This window comes from Desmodus rotundus, chromosome 4 (assembly GCF_022682495.2).
Source record: "Desmodus rotundus isolate HL8 chromosome 4, HLdesRot8A.1, whole genome shotgun sequence".
Lineage (NCBI taxonomy): Eukaryota > Metazoa > Chordata > Mammalia > Chiroptera > Phyllostomidae > Desmodus > Desmodus rotundus.
The window spans coordinates 51,543,342-51,561,862 of record NC_071390.1 but is presented as its reverse complement, the minus strand read 5'-3'; the positions used below and the strand labels follow the sequence as shown (position 1 = coordinate 51,561,862).

The following is an 18,521-nucleotide window of genomic DNA, read 5'->3' as shown; positions in this document are numbered from 1 at the left end:
AAAGAATGAGATGCTATAGTTCAAAAATTGAATAACTATTTATTGTTCCAGAAGTTACATTGCTTTTTATACATATTTCATAAATGATACAGGATTTTACACATGTTCAATATTTTGCTATTTGTTTAAAGGACTTTTCTCCACATCCTTCCTCCCTCCCGTGCCTCCCACACACCCTGAAAGGACTTGCTCATTGCACTGTGCTATTCTTCTTAAAAACCCTGTGCACAAACAGGATAAATGGTTTAAAAATAATTCATACAACAAAAAATAAATGAAGGAAGAGGTTGCAACTAGGGGGTGGGCAGGGGAAGGAAGTGGAGGAGGGGCTGGGGAGCGGAGACATGCATCCTTTCATCCCATCATGCCAGTGGAAGGGGCGGGGGCGGGGGCAGGGGCAGCAGCAGTCCTGGCTGGCCTTCAACCTTTGCAAGGCACCTGGAGTCTGGGTTTGTCATTAAAAATTTTTCTTTTTATACACAATGATTCCAAAGGAGAAAGAAAGAGAGAAATAAATCCCCTGCCACGATGAGGAGGGATGAATGATGTGAAAGAAAAAAGCCAATTAGCTGTGTGGAAGCCCCATCACCCTCTCCATCCTGCCTCCACAGAAATTAAAACCCGAAGATCAGACAGCTTCCTTTGATTTTCAAGTGCACGTGTCATCTGGAAATATGGTAGAAAATATTTTGATAGCATATAAGATTAAAGCTTCTTTCTCTCAATTTAAGAAAAAATTGGGTGAGGCAGGTAGGCTGAAAGAAGCCATAGAAATGTTTTCCTGTATAAAGGTAAATTGCACCCTTTGAGATCCACACACTGAATTTACAACGACTGGAGCTGTGGAGGGGGGAGGGCTCACAAACAGTGCGGAAGTGTGTGTGCGTCGTCCTTCGAGACTAACAAAACCTCCAGACGTGCTGTCACACAAGCAGATTAACAGTAATGAAATTATTCTGGTTCGGAAATGGCCACAAAGCCATGATTTTTAGCCAATTGTAAACCTCACATCTTCCTGTTTGTTAATACAGCTGAACTCTCCCCTCCAATTTGAGTTGTGGAGGGAAGAGGGAACTAGCAATGGGATAGTTAAAGGAGGGAAATTCTGCCTCCTCTCAAAGATTAATTCGTAGAAGACAAAACCAAACCAAACCTCATGCAGTGTTGCCAATGATTTCTAGATACTGATCCAGACCACTGGAATATACAGACATCTAAGAAGGTAATAAAGATAATCCAAAGTGTCAATCATCAGTCATAAGTTGGTTCCAATAATCACACGGATAAAATACAACCAGCAGGCGTGGGCGGTCCGAATAGGGGCCCGAGCGGGAGAGACTCCGGGTTTACTTCGTAGAGGTCAGATAATGCCGGTGACAGGGCTCAGACTCTGCCTGCCACCCACACAGCTCGAGGATTTGCTTTTCTGTATATTTATTGACTCCTATGTCAAAATTAAGAAAAGTTAAATTAAAAAGATAGAGCGGAGTGGGGTGCTGGTGTGTTACTGTTTGCTGACCTGCAAAGAAGATGCAAGAAACTAACACCCCAGCATCATTTGCTGTTTATGAATCTCTCAACTGTGTATCATTTCATCCAGGAGCTGAGATGCTTGATTAAGACAATATTCACTAAGCCCTTTGAGCTTGCATTTCACAAAGCCTGATCCTCAGATATTAACATTACTTTCTTCCCTAAGATCCTTGTTGTTTTTCTTTTTTTTAGTTAAAGGTAAAAACCCTCCACCCCAACATGGCTCCCAGCTTCCACCTGCAATGTTTTAATTAAAAAGGCAATAGTTATAAACAAGTGTTCTTTCTGCCGGGATTCAGAGGCTCTTTGCAGATCAATCTTTTTCACCAATTTGTCGGAGGGGCAGATGTACTTGTAATGGGTCTCTCAGTCTCTTAAGGTCCATTTCTGCCTAAAATAGAAACCAAAGGTGAGAAAAACTGGCTAGTGAAGCTTTCATTGATATTAGTGTCTCCTAAACTGTATTTCCTTCAACATGATGCATCAGAGAAATCATCTCAATTACTCTCAAAATAAGAGTATCTCAGTGGCAACGGGACAACCAAGAGGGACCAAAACTAAAGTCGGGCAGCTTCAGCTGTCACCAGAGCTCCAGAGAGTCTATGCTAACTGCAGCGCAGACCTCGAACATCTGGTGGTATGTTCCCAGAGAGCAGCCCTTTCACAAACCTTTGCCTGGAGCCAGAAATGTAATTTATGCTGCTCAAGACTTTTGTTATTTACCCAACAGTTGTTTAAGTTTTTCAATAGCTACCGACTTTTAAAACAGGATGTGTAGTCAATGCAGCACCTTCAAAACTCACACATGCCTGACCCTCACCCCGGAGGAGCTGGATTAATAGGCTTAAGTTGGGGCTGAAGCATCTGTATGTTTCACAGCTCCAGAGATGATTCTGTTGCATTCCCTCCAGCTGAGAACTACCACCCAGAACAGCAGAAGACATTAGTCCTCTTGGGCCAAGGCACGAAGATGGATTAACGAGCTTATTCAAAGCACAACCGCATCACCAAAGGGACGCAGAAGGCAGAGAAGGTCCAGAGAAGAGCAACTACATGTTTAAGAGGAGGGGAAGAGCTTCTGGAGATTTTTGAAAAATCTCTAAAGTCATAAAAGACTATAGAAAATAAGAGGAGGATTTGTTCACCAAAAACTAATATAACAGAGTGAGGAAGGCACACTCAGAAATCTGAAAGAAGTAATGGTTATGAAAAATAAAAGATTCCAATCTTTTTAAAAAGCATCTTGTAGTTCAATAAGCGCTCACCTGCTCCTGGCAAAGTTCCTAGTAGTCTCTTTCTTACCTAGATTCTATTTTTGCCCCATTGCTACCACACATTTCAGGTGAGAAATCTCTGGGTCAATTATTGTAGAAAGATTTTAAAAGGCAAGAAAAGTAAAAATAGACAACTTTAAAGAGACAAAATGAAAAAGTAAAAGTAGGTCTAAAAATTTCAACATGCTAGTATTAACAGGATAGCTAGGGCCCAACATTTTCACACCTGCTTGTGTTGCAAAACTTCCTAGAGGTGTCCATGCTAAAACAGTCATTTTTACCAATTAAGGAATAATTTATATAGTAAGAAGAGTATTGGGTCATCCTTTCAGAGTTTACCCACTGAAGTGCTGTGGTTACAGACAATACTAATACCATACAAGATGGAACTGGGATTTATTAAATTTTATTTTTAGAAAACTTACCTGAGCAATTGCATCCTTGAGTTGATTGTATTTCTCTAGGTCAAAACGTGACTTTTTGGCTCCTTTATGGAAAAATAATAAGTATTGTCTGTCTCTGGCTTCTGGATAAACATACTCCTACAAAAACAAAGGGGAAATTAAATTATTAGTCCTTCACATACTATCTTCACAAAATAGGCATTTTACGCATACAAAGATATATACTGCATGTGTTAAATATTTAATTATTTCTTAAAATTTTTATTGAGAAGTACACACAGAAGAGGACACAAACTAAAAATGTAGTCAAAATGAATAATCACATATTATACATGTTAATCATCACCAGCTTCAAAAAAAATAGAACACTGCCAACAACCCATGAGTTCCCCTCCAGCCCCCTCCAATTTTTAACACCTCCTTTCCCCAAAATAATAAATATCTTGACTTTTATGATTTATCTTCTGACTTTCTTTATAGCTTCTCTACTTAAACATACATCCTCTGGAACTCTACAGTATAGTTTTACTTGTTTTTTGAATTTTATAAAAATGGAGTCAGGGGACTTCTGGTCAAGATGGTGGCATGGCTCCCCTCTTCCCACAACATCAAAAGTACAACTAAAATACAGAACCACCATCACTCAGGAATAGCAGAAATAGAGCTGAATGGAAGTCTGACAACTACGGAATTAAAGAAACCACACCCATGCAGACTGGTGGGAGAGGTGCAGACGTGGAATGGGCTGGTTGCACACTGCATAGATAAAAATGCGAGAGGGATCTGTTGGGAGGGAGGAGTCCCAGACACACAACCAGTCCTCCCAGCCCAGGGTTCCCGTGCTAGGAAGATAAGTCCCCACAACTTCTGGCTGCAAACACCAGCTGGGATTGAGTCAGTAGAAGAAACTGCTGGAGCCCCAAGCAGTTTCTCTCAAAGAACCCACACACGGACTAACTCACTCAGACTCACTCCCTCTGAGCTCCAGCACTGGGATAGTAGCTCGAAAGGCACCCGAGATACACAGGGAAAACCTGAAGTGTTTGGCATCAAGGAGAGTAGAGGTCACTGTCCCTTTGCTAAACTCTCCCCCCTGAGAGCTAGCAAGCTGGTGCCATATCTGAGACTCCATCAACCTGGCTAACACTGTTTAACCTGCCTTGGAGATCCCCAGAGACTCTCAGCCCCACCCACTTTATGGGCCTACTCCAGTCACATTTCCTTAAGAATGGCTCCTCTTGGCTGCTAAATCTTATCACACAAGCAATAGCTGACTTCAGTGAGCCCTAGACGGAGCCAGATTAGATTTATAGCTTGGCTTTGCCTGGGAGTCTCCAAGCCCAGCAAAAATAGCAGCCATTTCAGACTGCTTTATAGCTCAGACAGGGACCCTGGATAAAACACAGGTGGGGGCTGACCTTGGCCTTCACCACCTGGGAAACCTCAGGGCTAGCAACCCCGTAGACAGCTACAGACCACATCAGAGCACTACTACCCTGCCCCTGCACAGCTGATCTTCCACAGAGGGTGGAGGTTGGTGGTCAGTGGTCACAGCCAGTCCTTCAGCTGACTGGCCTGGGTAAATACTTCTCAGTGATCTGCCAACGGCCATCAAGGCTCAAATACAAGAGGAGGGTGTACTCAGCCCACACAAAGGGCACACCTCGAGTACCCAGCTTGGGTGATAGGGGAGGCTGTGCCACTGGATCCTATAGGACACCTAATACACGTTAGGCCACACTACCAAGACACAGAGTCAGAGCAGCTCTACCTAATTACATGGAAATAAACACAAGGAGGCTCCAAAATGAGGAGACAAAGAAACATGGCCCAAATAAAAGAACAGATCCAAACTCCAGAAAAAGAGCTAAACAACATGGAGATAAGCAATCTATCAGATGCAGAGTTCAAAACACTGGTTATAAGGATGCTCAAGGAAATTAGTGAGGACCTCAACAGCATAAAAAAGACCCAGTCAGAAACAAAGGATACACTAACTGAAATAAAGAACAATTTACAGGGAAACAACAGAGAATGGATGAAGCCAATAATCAAATCAATGTTTTGGAACATAAGGAAGCAAAAAACAACCATGCAAAACAACAAGAAAAAAAGAATAAAAAAAAAATGAGGATAGTATAAACAGCCTCTGGGGCAACTTCAAGATGTCCAAAATTTGCATCAGAGGGGTGCCAGAAGAGAAAGAGTAAGAAATTGGAAATCTATCTGAAAAAATAGTGAAAGAAAACTTCCGTAATTTGGTGAAGGAAATAGACATGAAAGTCCAGGAAGCACCCAGTCACAATTATGATGGGGATACAAAGAGGCCCACTCCAAGAAACATCGTAATTAAAAGGCCAGAGGTTAAAGATAAAGAGACACTTAAAAGCAGCAAGAGAAAACAAGTTAGTTATCAGATGGGAGAGGGGGAGGGAGAGTGAGTGAAGAGGTGAGGGGATTCAGAAGCACAAATAGAAAGTTACAGAACAGCCAAGGTGATGTAAAGTGCAGCACAGGCAACAGAGTAGCCAAAGAACTTATCCGCATGACCCATGGACATGAATAATGGTAGGGGGATTGCCTGAGGGAGTAGGGGGAGCTGGGTGGAGGGGTGCAAAGGGAGAAAAAGCAGGACAACTGTAATAGCATAATCAATCAAATATAATTAAAAACGGAGTCGGATAGTATGTACATGACTACTCTCACTCAATGTTATGTTTGTGATATTTATCTTTTGTGCGTAGCCTTAGTCTATTTTTCTCACTGTTATTGTATGACTACATCACATTTTATTTATCTATTGTACTATTGACAGACTTTCAGAAATTTATATATTTTATTGTTTATGCCATTACAGTTGTCCCAAATTTTCCCCTTTCCCCCACCCCCCACCATTTAGCCCCTCATTCCCTCAGGCAATCTCCAAACCACTGTCCATGCCCATGGGTCATGCATGTATGTTCTTTGGCTACTCTATTCCCTATGCTGTACTTTACATCCCCATGACTATTCTGTAACTACCAATTTGTACTTCTTAATCCCCTGACCTCTACACCCATTCTCCTACACCCCCTTCCCATCTGGCAACCATCAAAACATTCTCTGTATCTATAATTCTGTTTCTGTTCTGCTTGATTGTTTATTTTGTTGTCAGATTTAATTGTTGATAGATATATATTTATTGCTACTTCATTGTTCATATTTTTTATCTTCTTAAAGAAAACCCTCTAATATTTCATATAATACTGGTTTGGTGGTGATGAGTTCCTTCTTGTCTGGGAAGCTCTTTATCTGTCCTTTGATTCTAAATGACAGCTTTGCTGGGTAGACTAATCTTGGCTGCAGGTCCTTGCTTCTCATGACTTTGAATATTTCTTGCCAATCCCTTCCAGCCTGCAAAGTTTCTGTTCAGAAATCGGCTGACAGTCTTATGGGAACTCCTTTTAGGTAACTCTTTCCTTTTCTCTTGCTGCTTTTAATATTATCTTCTTATCTTCAATCTTGGGTAATGCAATTATGATGTGCCTTGGTGTGTGCTTCCTTGGTTCCAACTTCTTTGGGACTGTCTGCATTTCTTGGACTTATATGTCTATTTCTTTCACTAAGTAAGGGAAGTTTTTCTGTCATTTTTTTCTCAAATAGGTTTCCAATACCTTGCTCTCTCTCTTCTCCCTCCAGGACCCCCACAATGTGAATATTGGTACACCTGAAGTTGTCTCAGAGGCTCCTTACACTATCCTCATTTTTTTTTAAATTCTTTTTTCTTCTTGCTATTGTAACAGGGTATTTTTTCTTCCTTATATTCCAAATTGCTGATCTGACTCTTGGCTCTTCCACTGTACTTTGAGTCTGTGTAAATTGTTCTTTATTTCAATTAGTGTATCTTTCGTTTCTGACTGGATCTTTTTTATGCTATTGAGGTCCTCACTATGTCCCTTAAGCATCCTTATAACCAGTGTTTTGACCTCTGCATCTGATAGATTGCTTATCTCCATTAAGTTTAGTTCTTCTGGAGTTCTGATCTGTTCTTTCATGTTTCTTTGTCTCCTCATTTGGCAGCCTCCTTGTGTTTATTTCCATGTATTAGGTAGAGCTGCTGACTCCCTGGCTTGGTAGAGTGGCCTAATGTAGTAGGTGTTCTGTAAAGTCCAGTGGCACAGCCTCCCCCATCACCCAAGCTGGGTACTTGAAGTGCCCTCACTGTGTGGGCTGTATACACCCTCCTCTGGTAGTTGAGTGTTGATTGCTTTTGGCATGTCCAAGGTCAGCCACCACTTCTGATCTACAGATGGCTGCTACTTCTACTGGACTTGGAGGTGTTCAGGTGAGGCCAAGCTATGCACCAAGGCTGGCTGCTGCTAGTGCCAGGTCTGGTTCTATTTAGAGAGAAGTATGGGGCTTGCTGCAGCCAGATGCTACTTGTTTGAGAGAATTTAGGAAAATCTGAAGCATGAGCCAAGACAACCCATTTATATGGAAAAGCTACTGGAAACAGTTTGGGTGGGCCTGAAATTTGGGTTGGTCAGGGCCTCAGGGAATCACCAGGGTGGGGCAAACTGTGAGCGAGATTGATGGAGACAGATATGATGCTAGCTTGCTGGCTCTGCTGGGGGAGAGCTCAGAAAGGAAACAATGGCTTTGCCAGTCCTTCTATATGAGAGAAAGCTGCTTCCTAGCTCTTACTCTGATGCCAGACAATTCACTTCCTACCGTATATCTCTGATACCTTTCAAGCTGCTGCTCTTGTTCTGGGGGTCAGAGGGAGTGAGGCTGAATAAATCCGTGTGTGGGCCTTTTAAGAGACACTGCCTGGAATTCCACAAGTTTGTCTTCCACAGCCTCAATCCTCATTGGTTTTTATAGCCAGAAATTATGGGGACTTATCTTCCTGGCACTGGAACCCTGGGCTGGGGGGACTGGAGTGGAGCTGCAACCCCTTGCTCCTGAGGTTTCCCTCCTGATTTTTATCTGCCACATGTGGGTGTGGGACCCGTCTGTTCTGCATCTCTGCCCCTCCTACTAGCCTTGATGTGGTTTCTTCTTTAATTCGGTAGTTGAAGGGCTTCCATACAGCTCAATATCTGGCAGTTCTGAATGATGGTTGCTGTGTAGTTTAGTTGAAATGTTGATGTGGCTGTGTCAGGCGGTGAGCTGTGTTTACCCATGCTGCCATCTTTTCAGAAGTCTATTGATAGAATTTTGAGTTGTTTTTAGATTTGTGCTATTGTGAATAACGCTACCAAGAACATTTCTGGACTTATCTCTTCTGTTGGCGATATACTAAATGAGCAGAAATCCTAGATCACAGGTTGTGTGTGGGTTCAAATTTAAGAAGTGATATCAAACAGGTTTGTAAAACCATTGTACCAACTATACTCCCATCAGCAGAATATGAAAGTTTCCATCATTCTACATCCTTGCCAATATTTTGTATTACTATTTTTTTTTAAACAGCAGTTCTGGTGTGTGTGCTGAAGTACTACTTCATTTTTTAAAACACAGCTTTACTAAGATACAATTCACATACCATGCAATCTAAAGTACAACACTCAGTAGTTTTTAGTATATTCACAAAGTTGCACAACCACTACTAGAATCAGTTTTGGAACATTTTCATCATCCCCACAGAAACCCCACACTCTTTAACAGTCACATCCTATCTCCCTCAATACCTCCAGTTCTCGGCAACTACATATCTACTTTCTGACTCTATAGGTTTGCGTATTCTGGACATTTCATATAAACAAAATTATTCAATTTTTTAGCCTTCTGTGTCTGGCTTTTTTTCCCAAGGTTCATCCATTTGTGCCATGTGTCAGTACTTCACCTCTTTTTATTGCCAGATAATATCCCCTTCAGTGGGTAGACCACATTTCATTCATCCATATATCAACCGACAGACACACGGGCTATCTCTTCTTTCTGACTACTACGAATAAGGCTGCAATGAACACTCACGTACACGTTTTTGTGTGCACGTTTTCATTTCTCTTAGAGATTCTGGCACGTGTCGGATCACTCACGAGGTTGAGGCTTTTTCATTTTATACATTATTTGCCATTTGCATATCCTCTTTTACATGTGCCTATTTAAGCCTCTTACCACTTTTTTCTATTGGATGGCCTATTTCTTACTGATTTGTAGGATTTGTTTATATGACTATATTTGTTTGTATTCTGGATAAGTAATGCAAGTATCTCCTCCCAGTCTGTTCACCCTCTTTATGGTGTTCTTTAATAAACAGAATTTCTTAATTTTAATATAGTCTAAATTATCATACTTATCTTGATGGTTAGCATTTTTCATTCTACATGAGAAGTCATTTCCTATTCCACAGTAATTGATATATTCTCCTATATTATCTCCCAGGAGCTTTATTGTGCCACCTTTCATATTTAGATCTATAATGCACCTGGAATTAATTCTGTTAACAGTGTAAGGATGGCGTTGATTCATTTTTTTATTTAGATATTCAATTATCCTTGCACCATTTATGAAAAAACTCTTTCTTTGAAGTGCCATCTTTCTAAAACCAAGTGTTAATTTATGCTGGTTTCTACATTCTCCCTCCTATTCCTTTGCACTATTTGTTCATCCTTGTGCCACTACCTTAATTACTACAGTGTTATAACTAAAGCTATATAGTCTTCCATCTAATAGAGCAAGTCTGCTTACCCAGTTTTTCCTCAAGTTTCCTGGCTTATCTTAATCTTCACATTTCATATACATTTTAGGAGTTTATTCAAATCTCTCCCCTCTCCCCCAAATTAGTTGGGATTTTGACTGGGGTTGCAATGAATCAAATATTTCAGTTTGGATAGAACTGACAATTCTGCAGTACTTACTTTTCCAGTCTCAAATGATAATGGATGCTATATCCTTCCATTAAGTCTTCTTTAATTTTATACTTTGTTTTGTTTGCATAGAGGTCTTGCACATTTTTTGAACAATTTATTTCTAGGTATTTTTTAAAAGCCATTTTAAGGACTTTCCTGAAATACCTCAAAGGTTCACAAATTGCAAACAAGCAGCATCTGCTTGTGAGAGGTAGTGTGCCATCTACCTCTCATTAAGTGGCCCCAGCCTTGGTTTGCAGCTTGGCCTCTCCTGGGCACCTCCAAGTCCAGCACAAGGAGCAGATAGCTACTTTCAGATAGCTCTGTAGCTTGTGCTGGGTGGCTCCAGGCAGGGCACAGGCAGTGGCTGACCTAGTTCCTCCCAGGGGGCCTCAGAGCCCGTGGACCTGGTGGACAGCTTCAGAGCATGCTGGATTACAACCCTACAACCTCCAGAGGTGATAGATACACTGAAGGGTTGGACTTGGTGAGCACCAAAACCCCACTGAAGCAGGTCCTGCTCTGTAGGGCCAGCTCCTGCACAGCAGCTCCTCCACTGTAGTCGCCAGTTCTCACAGCCAATTGGCCTGGGGGTCTATCCCTCCAGTGTTTCCAACAGCAGTTAAGGCTCAACTACAACAGATCAGTGCACACAACCCACACAGAGGTGCACTTGGAATGCCCAGCTCAGATAACTGGGGAGGCAGTGCCACAGGGCCCTACAGGACAACTACAAGGCCACTATACAAAGGCCAGGAGATGTAGCAGCTCTATATAATATATAGAACTTAGAGAAGCAGCCAAAATTCGGTCAAAGAAATGGGCCCCAAATGAAAGAACAGAAGAAATATCTAGAAAAAGAACTAACTGAAAGGGACGCAAGCAAACTACCAGATACAGAGTTCAAAACAATGAATATAAGGATGCTCAGGCAACTTAGTGAGAACTTTAACAATGTGAAAAAGGACATAGAAACCATGAAAAAGAACCAGTCATAAATGAAGGATATGCTAATTGAAATGAAGAGTAATTTATAGAAAATCAATAGCAGAATAGATGATGCTAAGAATCAAATCAGTGATGTGGAATATAAGGAAGCAAAAAACACCCAATCAGGATAGCAAAAAGAAAAATTTTAAAAATAAAGATAATGTAAGGAGCCTCTTGGACAACTACAAGCCTAATAATACTCGTATCATGGGGGTGCTGGAAGGAAAAAAGTACAAGAAATTGAAAACCTATTTGAAAAAATAATAACAGAAAACTTCCCTAGTCTGGTGAAGGACATAGATATACAAGTCCAGGGAATGCAGAGAGTCCCAAACAAGATGAACCCAAAGAGGCCCATACCAAGACATATCATAATTAAAATGCAGTAGGTTAAAGACAAAGAGAATCTTAAAAAACAGCAAGGGAAAAGCAGTTAGTTACCTACAAGGGAGCTCCCATAAGAATGTCAGCTGATTTCTCAACAAAAACTTTGCAGGCCAGAAGAGATTGGCAAGAAATATTCAAAGTCATGAAAAGCAATGACCTGCAACCAAGATTAGTCTACTCAGCAAAGTTATCATTTAGAATTGAAGGACAGATAGAGCTTCCCAGATAAGAAAAAGCTAAAGGAGCTCATCACCACCAAACCAGTATTATACGAAATGTTAAAGGGTCTTCTTTAACAGGAAGAAGAGATAAAAAATATGAACAATGAAGTAGCAATAAATATATATCTATCAACAATTAAATCTCACAACAAAATAAACAATCAAGCAGAAAAGAAACAGACTCATATATACAGAGAACATTTTGATGGTTGCCAGATGGGAGGGAGGTTGGGTGTGAAGGGGGTAATTGGATTGAGAAGCACAAATTGGTTGTTCTGGAAGGGTTGTGGGGATGTGGAGCGCAGCATAGGGAATATAGCAATGGTATTCTGGTAGGTATGTGTGGTGTCAGATGGGTACAGGATTCACCAGGATGATCACTTTGTGGGTTATGTGGTGTCTGGTCATGGGGGTATACACCTGAAACTACTACAGTACTGCATGCCAAATGTAATTGACATATAATAAATAAAAGAATAAAAAAATGATTAAATGGGAGAACCAAGATGGCGGTGTAGGTAGACACACTGCGCCTCCTCGCACAACCAGAACTGACAGAAAATCGAACGGCAAGGAAGTCCCACACCAAGGAAATAAAAAATAAACATACATCCAGACCAGTAGGAGGGGCGGAGACGGGCACCGGGGCGGAGAGGACTCCCGTGGCCATGGCGGGACCGAGACTGGTGGAGTGTGGGACAAACGGGGCAGGCAGTCTGACCACTAGCAGACCCTGCGGCCCCACATTCGCGCACAGATAAACCAAGAGGGCCGGATTCAGAGTGGCGGAGAACGGGGCAGGCAGAGTGGCGGGTAGCACCCCACGGCCCCACACTCACGCACAGATAAACTGGGACGAACAGCGGGGAGCGAAGCAGACCGTGCAACCCAGGACTCCAGCACGGGGAAATAAAGCCTCAAACCTCTGATTGAAAATGCCCGTGGGGGTTGGGGCGGCAGGAGGAGAGACTCCCAGCCTCACAGGAGAGGTTGTTGGAGAGACCTACAGGGGCCTAGAGTGCGCACAAGTCCACTCACTTGGGAACCAGCACCAGAGGGGCCCAATTTGATTGTGGGTAGCAGAGGGAGTGACTGCAATCTGGTGGAGAGTGGAGCGGGTGCCATTGCTCCCTCTCGGCCCCTCCCCCACGTACAGTGTCACAGCGCAGCAACCAGCGTTACCCGGCCCCGGTGAACACCTAAGGCTCCGCCCCTTAAAGTAACAGTAGCGCCAAGACAAAAAAAAAAAAAAAAAGGCCCAAATGACAGAACACTTCAAAGCTCCAGAAAAAATACAACTAAGCGAGGAAGAGATAGCCAACCTATCAGATGCACAGTTCGAAACACTGGTTATTAAGACGCTCACAGAATTGGTTGAATTTGTTTGAAAACTAGATGAATAAACGAAAGCTATGCCAAGAGAAACAAAGGAAAATGTACAGGGAACCAATAGTGATGCGAAGGAAACTGGGACTCAAATCAATGGTGTGGACCAGAAGGAAGAAAGAAACATCCAACCAGAAAACAATGAAGAAACAAGAAGTCGGAAAAATGAGGAGAGGCTTAGGAACCTCCAGGACATCTTGAAACGTTCCAACATCCGAATTATAGGGGTGCCAGAAGGAGAAGAGGAAGAACAAAAAATTGAAAACTTATTTGAACAAATAATGAAGGAGAACTTCCCTCATCTGGCAAAGGAAATAGACCTCCAGGAAGTCCAGGAAGCTCAGAGAGTCCCAAAGAAGCTGGACCCAAGGAGGAACACACCAAGGCACATCATAATTACATTAGCTAAGATTAAGCAGAAGGAGAGAATCTTAGAAGCAGCAAGAGAAAAGGACATAGTTACCTACAAAGGAGTTCCCATAAGACTGTCAGCTGATTTCTCCAAAGAGACCTTACAGGCAAGAAGGGGCTGGAAAGAAGTATTCCAAGTCATGAAAGGCAAGGACCTACATCCAAGATTACTGTATCCAGCAAACTATCATTTAGAATGGAAGGGAAGATAAAGTGCTTCTTAGATAAGGTCAAGTTAAAGAAGTTCATCATCACCAAGCCCTTATTATATGAAATGTTAAAGGGACTTACCTAAGAAAAAGAAGATAAAAAATATGAACAGTAAAAATGACAGCAAACTCACAGTTATTAACAACCACACCTAAAACAAAAACAAAAGCCAACTACGCCAACAACTAGAACAGGAACGGAACCACAGAAATGGAGCTCACATGGAGGGTTATGAACAGGGGAGTGGGAGGGGGAGAGGGCGGGAAAGGTACAGAGAATAAGTAGCATAGATGATAGGTGGAAAATAGACAGGGGGAGGGTAAGAATAGTGTAGGAAATGTAGAAGCCAAAGAACTTATAAGTATGACCCATGGACATGAACTATAGGGGGGAATGTGGGAGGGAGGGGGTGGGCAGGATGGAGTGGGAGGCGGGGGGAAATGGGACAACTGTAATAGCATAATCAATAAATATATCAAAAAAATGATTAAATGGCAAAACAGTCATTTTAATTTTCATCTTTTATAAATTTCATTTTCTAACTATTGCTGGCACATGGATAAGCAATTGATTTATGCATATTGACCTTTTACCCAGTAATCTTATGAAACTCACTTAGGGATTCAAAGCAATCTTTACATGTTTTGGTATTTATTTTAATGTATAAAATCTATGAATAACATCAGTTTTCTTTCTTTCCAATCTTTATATCTTTTGTATCTTTTTCTTGACTTCTCTGGTCAGGGATGATTTATGTTTGCTCTTGCCTAGAACTTGTGAACATGGGTACTCACCTAGAATTATCAGAATTCTAGGACTACCTCAATCTAATTATGGGATTGAGATGGCTGAAGATGAGCTACAGTCTTTGGGCGCACCTAAAACAGATTTATCCTTATTCTACAAAGGTAGCCTTTAGAGGTTCAGTTGGTTAGAGCATTGTCCCAATATGCCAAGGTTGCAGGTTCGATCCCCAGTCAGGACAACTACAGGAATCAACTAATGAGTACACAAATAAGTGGAACTAAAAAATCAATGTTTCTCTCTCTCCCTGACCCCCCATTCTCCACCCTTCCCCCTCACCCCACCTCTCTCTAAATTTAATAAAAAAAGAAGTGTTTCACCTACTTTAGTGATCCCAGGACACCAATTCTATGGCTTTCTTTGGTCCTTCTAGATTATAAAGTATGGCTCAGCTTCTTTGCCTCTCAGCTTTACCCTCCTTAAGTAGTGTAAATATCCAGAGGAATCAGCACAGTTATTATCAGTTCACCTTCCTGGGACTCTACTTCTTCAGGTCCTTGCCTGGTAATTTTTTCTATCTTGTTAACTCTCAGGTGTCCACAGGCAGATGTGTTTTATATTTCATCTAATTATTCTATTTTTTCCTAATGGGAGTATTGGTCTGATTACCTAGTATGCCATACTAGAAGCAGAAGTAAATATTTAATTACTGATGATGACAGATAATGGGTAAATAGTAGCTAAACGTACTACAAAGCCTTTGGAAAATGGATAGAATTGAAGTCCGAATCATCAATTAATACTGACTGAAGGTATAATTGTTGGATTAAAAACTGAGGTAAAGCCCTCTGCTTTCATCTAAATTGCTGATACTAGGCTACTTACCCACCTTTGCTTAGAATATAATTGTACACACAAATTAAATTTACTTAAATATATTCTATGCTCCCTCTTTTGGGCAATGAGCATTTACAAGCAACTATATACTACACTCAGCAGAGAGCTTGGTTATAAAGGGAAGAAATTCAGAGAAGGAGAGGTTGTTTGACAACACAGGGAACACAAAAAATAAACCGGAGTAAGAGACTGAAAGTGGCTGTGGAGTGGGGGGCAGAAAACTGGGCAGAGGAGCTAGCCCCGAACAGGAAAATGCCACCTCTTATTTGAGCTTGAAGTAAACAGTGTGGCAGTCGGTGCAAGTATTGTTACACTTACAGATTTAGGAATTAGAAAGCTTATATCTGTTACCTCAATATTCTAGAAGTAAGAGGCAACATTAAGGGTGGCATGGGGCGCTTAAGGTGAAGTCTCATAATAACTACTGTGGGGAGGTGGGAGAAGAAAATCTACACTATCACATGTTCAGTAGTCTGGCTATAGGATAAGTGGCTAGATTCATCCAAGATTAGGAATTTATAGAGTGCATATGGGGGAAAGTCAATGGGGTAAGGATTTTAAGATACTAAGAAGAGAATGACAATAGGGTCTAAGTTTGACAGAAAAGAAAGCAGCAGCACATGAGGAAGGTGATAGTAAAAAGAGAGGGATATCAGGAACTAAAGACCTAGATGAAGTCAAAGCAGAAAGTGAGTGAACAAAAGGACTAGATAGAAAATAAACTGTGGTCAGAAGTTAGCACGCTGATTTATATTGTAAGTAGGGCAGTTCCAGAAAAGAAGGTCCTGAATAGTCACTGAAGTGGACTTCTGCAGTAGAATATAAATGACGGTTGTTGGAATTGGGATGGCAAAGAGTATTGAAGGTTAGATCAGTGTTTCTTTACTCATATTTCATTACTGTCCCCTAAGTAGCCTTTTAAAATATTTTTTTCTGATTACCCCTCATCCCCAAAGAAGATTTAAGACTACAGAAAACTGTATATCTGTTCATATATTATAAACATCTAAGATGTTTTACTCCCAAGAACCAATTTTCTCCCCCGCGGAGGCAATATCCCCTTTGATGAAAAGGCATGGGCGAGGGTACTGGATGGGTGGTCCACAAGCATGCTGAAGTAGCTAAGAATGGCAATTCTTACTGTTAGGCTCATTTTTTTTCATAACTAATTGATACTGAAATATTAATCAGTGAAATTTAATATCCCACTTGATTTTATGATTTCCAGGAACTTGTCATCTTATAAAGATTCTTTGGGACTTTTGGCTAAGATGGAGTTGTAGGTAGACACACTGTGCCTCCTCGCACAACCAAAATAAGGACAACAACAATTTAAAAACAAAAAACCACCAGAACTGACAGAAAACTGAACTGTATGGAAGTCCGACAACAGAGTTAAAGAAGACACGTTCATCCTGACTGGTAGGAGGGGTGGAGACGGGCCGCTAGATGGAGAGGACTTGTGGCAAGACAGTGGCTGGCGGACCCAGCGAGGTGCCAGATTGTGGAGCAGGGCAGGCAAGGCAGCAGCTGGCGGACTAGCAACAGCCCGCAAAACCCAGGGTCCCAGTGTGGGGAAATTAAGCCTCAAACCACTGACTGAAAACACCTGTGGGGGTTGGGGAGGCAGCAGGAAAAACTCCCAGCCTCACAGGAGAATTCCTTGGAGAGACCCACAGGGTCCTAGAATGTACACAATACCACCCACCCAGGAAGCAGCACCAGAAGGGCCCACTTTGCTTGTGGGTAGTGGGGAAAGTGACGGAAAGCGGGCAGGGAGCAGAGCAAGCACCATTGTTCCCTCTTGGACCCCTCCCCCACATATGGCGTCACAATGCATTGACTTGTGTTGCCCCACCCTGGTGATCACCTGAGGCTCCGCCCCTTTACATAACAGGCAATGCAGAGACAAAACAAACGGCCCAACTGTAAGAATAGATCAAAGCTCCAGAAAAAATATAAATAAGCAACGAAGAGATAGCCAACCTATCAGATGCACAGTTCAAAACACTGGTAATCAGGATGCTCACAGAAATGGTTGAATTTGGTCACAAATTAGATGAAAAAATGAAGGCTATGTTAAGTGAAATAAAGGAAAATGTACAGGCAATCAATAGGGATGGGAAGGAAACTGGGACTCAAATCAATGGTGTGGACCAGAAGGAAGAAAGAAACATCCAACCAGAAAACAATGAAGAAACAAGAATTCAAAAAATGAGGAGAGGCTTAGGAACCTCCAGGACATCTTGAAACGTTCCAATATCCGAATTATAGGGGTGCCAGAAGGAGAAGAGGAAGAACAAAAAATTGAAAACTTATTTGAACAAATAATGAAGAACTTCCCTCATCTGGCAAAGGAAATAGACTTCCAGGAAGTCCAGGAAGCTCAGAGAGTCCCAAAGTAGTTGGACCCAGGGAGGAACACACCAAGGCAAATCATAATTACATTAGCCAAGATTAAAAATAAGGAGAGAATCTTAGAAGCAGCAAGAGAAAAGGACACAGTTACCTACAAAGGAGTTCCCATTAGACCATCAGCTGATTTCTCAAAAGAAACCTTGCAGGGAAGAAGGGGCTGGAAAGAAGTATTTGAAATCATGAAAGGCAAGGACCTCCATTCAGGATCACTCTATCCAGCAAAGCTTTCATTTAGAATGGAAGGGCAGATAAAGTGCTTCCCAGATAAAATCAAGTTAAAGGAGTTCACCATCACCAAGCCCTTATTATGTGAAATGTTAAAGGGACTTATCTAAGAAAAAGAAGATAAAAAATATGAGCAGTAAAATGAACCAAACTCACAGCTATTAACAACTGAACCTAAAACAAAAACAAAAACTAAGCAAACAACTAGAACAGACCAGAATCACAGAAATGGACATCGCATGGAGGGTTATGGTAGAGGAGTGGGAGGGGGAGAGAGGGGGGGAAAGGTACAGAGAATAAGTAGCATAAATGGTAGGTAGAAAATAGACAGGGGGAGGTTAAGAACAGTATAGGAAATGGAGAAGCCAAAGAACTTATATGTATGACCCATGGACATGAACTAAAGGCAGGGAATGTGGGTGGGAGGGGGTGTGCAGGGCAGAGGGGAGTGAAGGGGGGAAAATGGGACAAGTGTAATAGCATAATCAATAAAATATATTAAAAAAAGATTCTTTGTAATTTAATATACTATTGGGATATATTTAGGTTACTAGCAAAAGCAGTATCTCATTGTGACAAGAATTT

General features: G+C 41.6%; 1 protein-coding gene across 9 annotated transcripts in view; it reads right to left on the bottom strand.

Moving 5' to 3' along the window:
- Positions 1-662: 662 nt before the first annotated feature.
- MCU (mitochondrial calcium uniporter) overlaps positions 663-18,521 on the bottom strand; it is a 219,457-nt gene continuing 201,598 nt past the window's right edge. For all 9 annotated transcript variants that reach the window (XM_045196003.3, XM_024561152.4, XM_071221234.1 and 6 more), the window contains 2 exons: positions 3,233-3,349; positions 663-1,924 (listed from right to left, as the gene is read on the bottom strand). In XM_045196003.3, the coding sequence (XP_045051938.2) occupies positions 1,847-1,924; positions 3,233-3,349 (195 nt within the window). In that variant the 3' untranslated portion in view covers positions 663-1,846. The remainder of the gene's footprint in view (positions 1,925-3,232; positions 3,350-18,521) is intronic.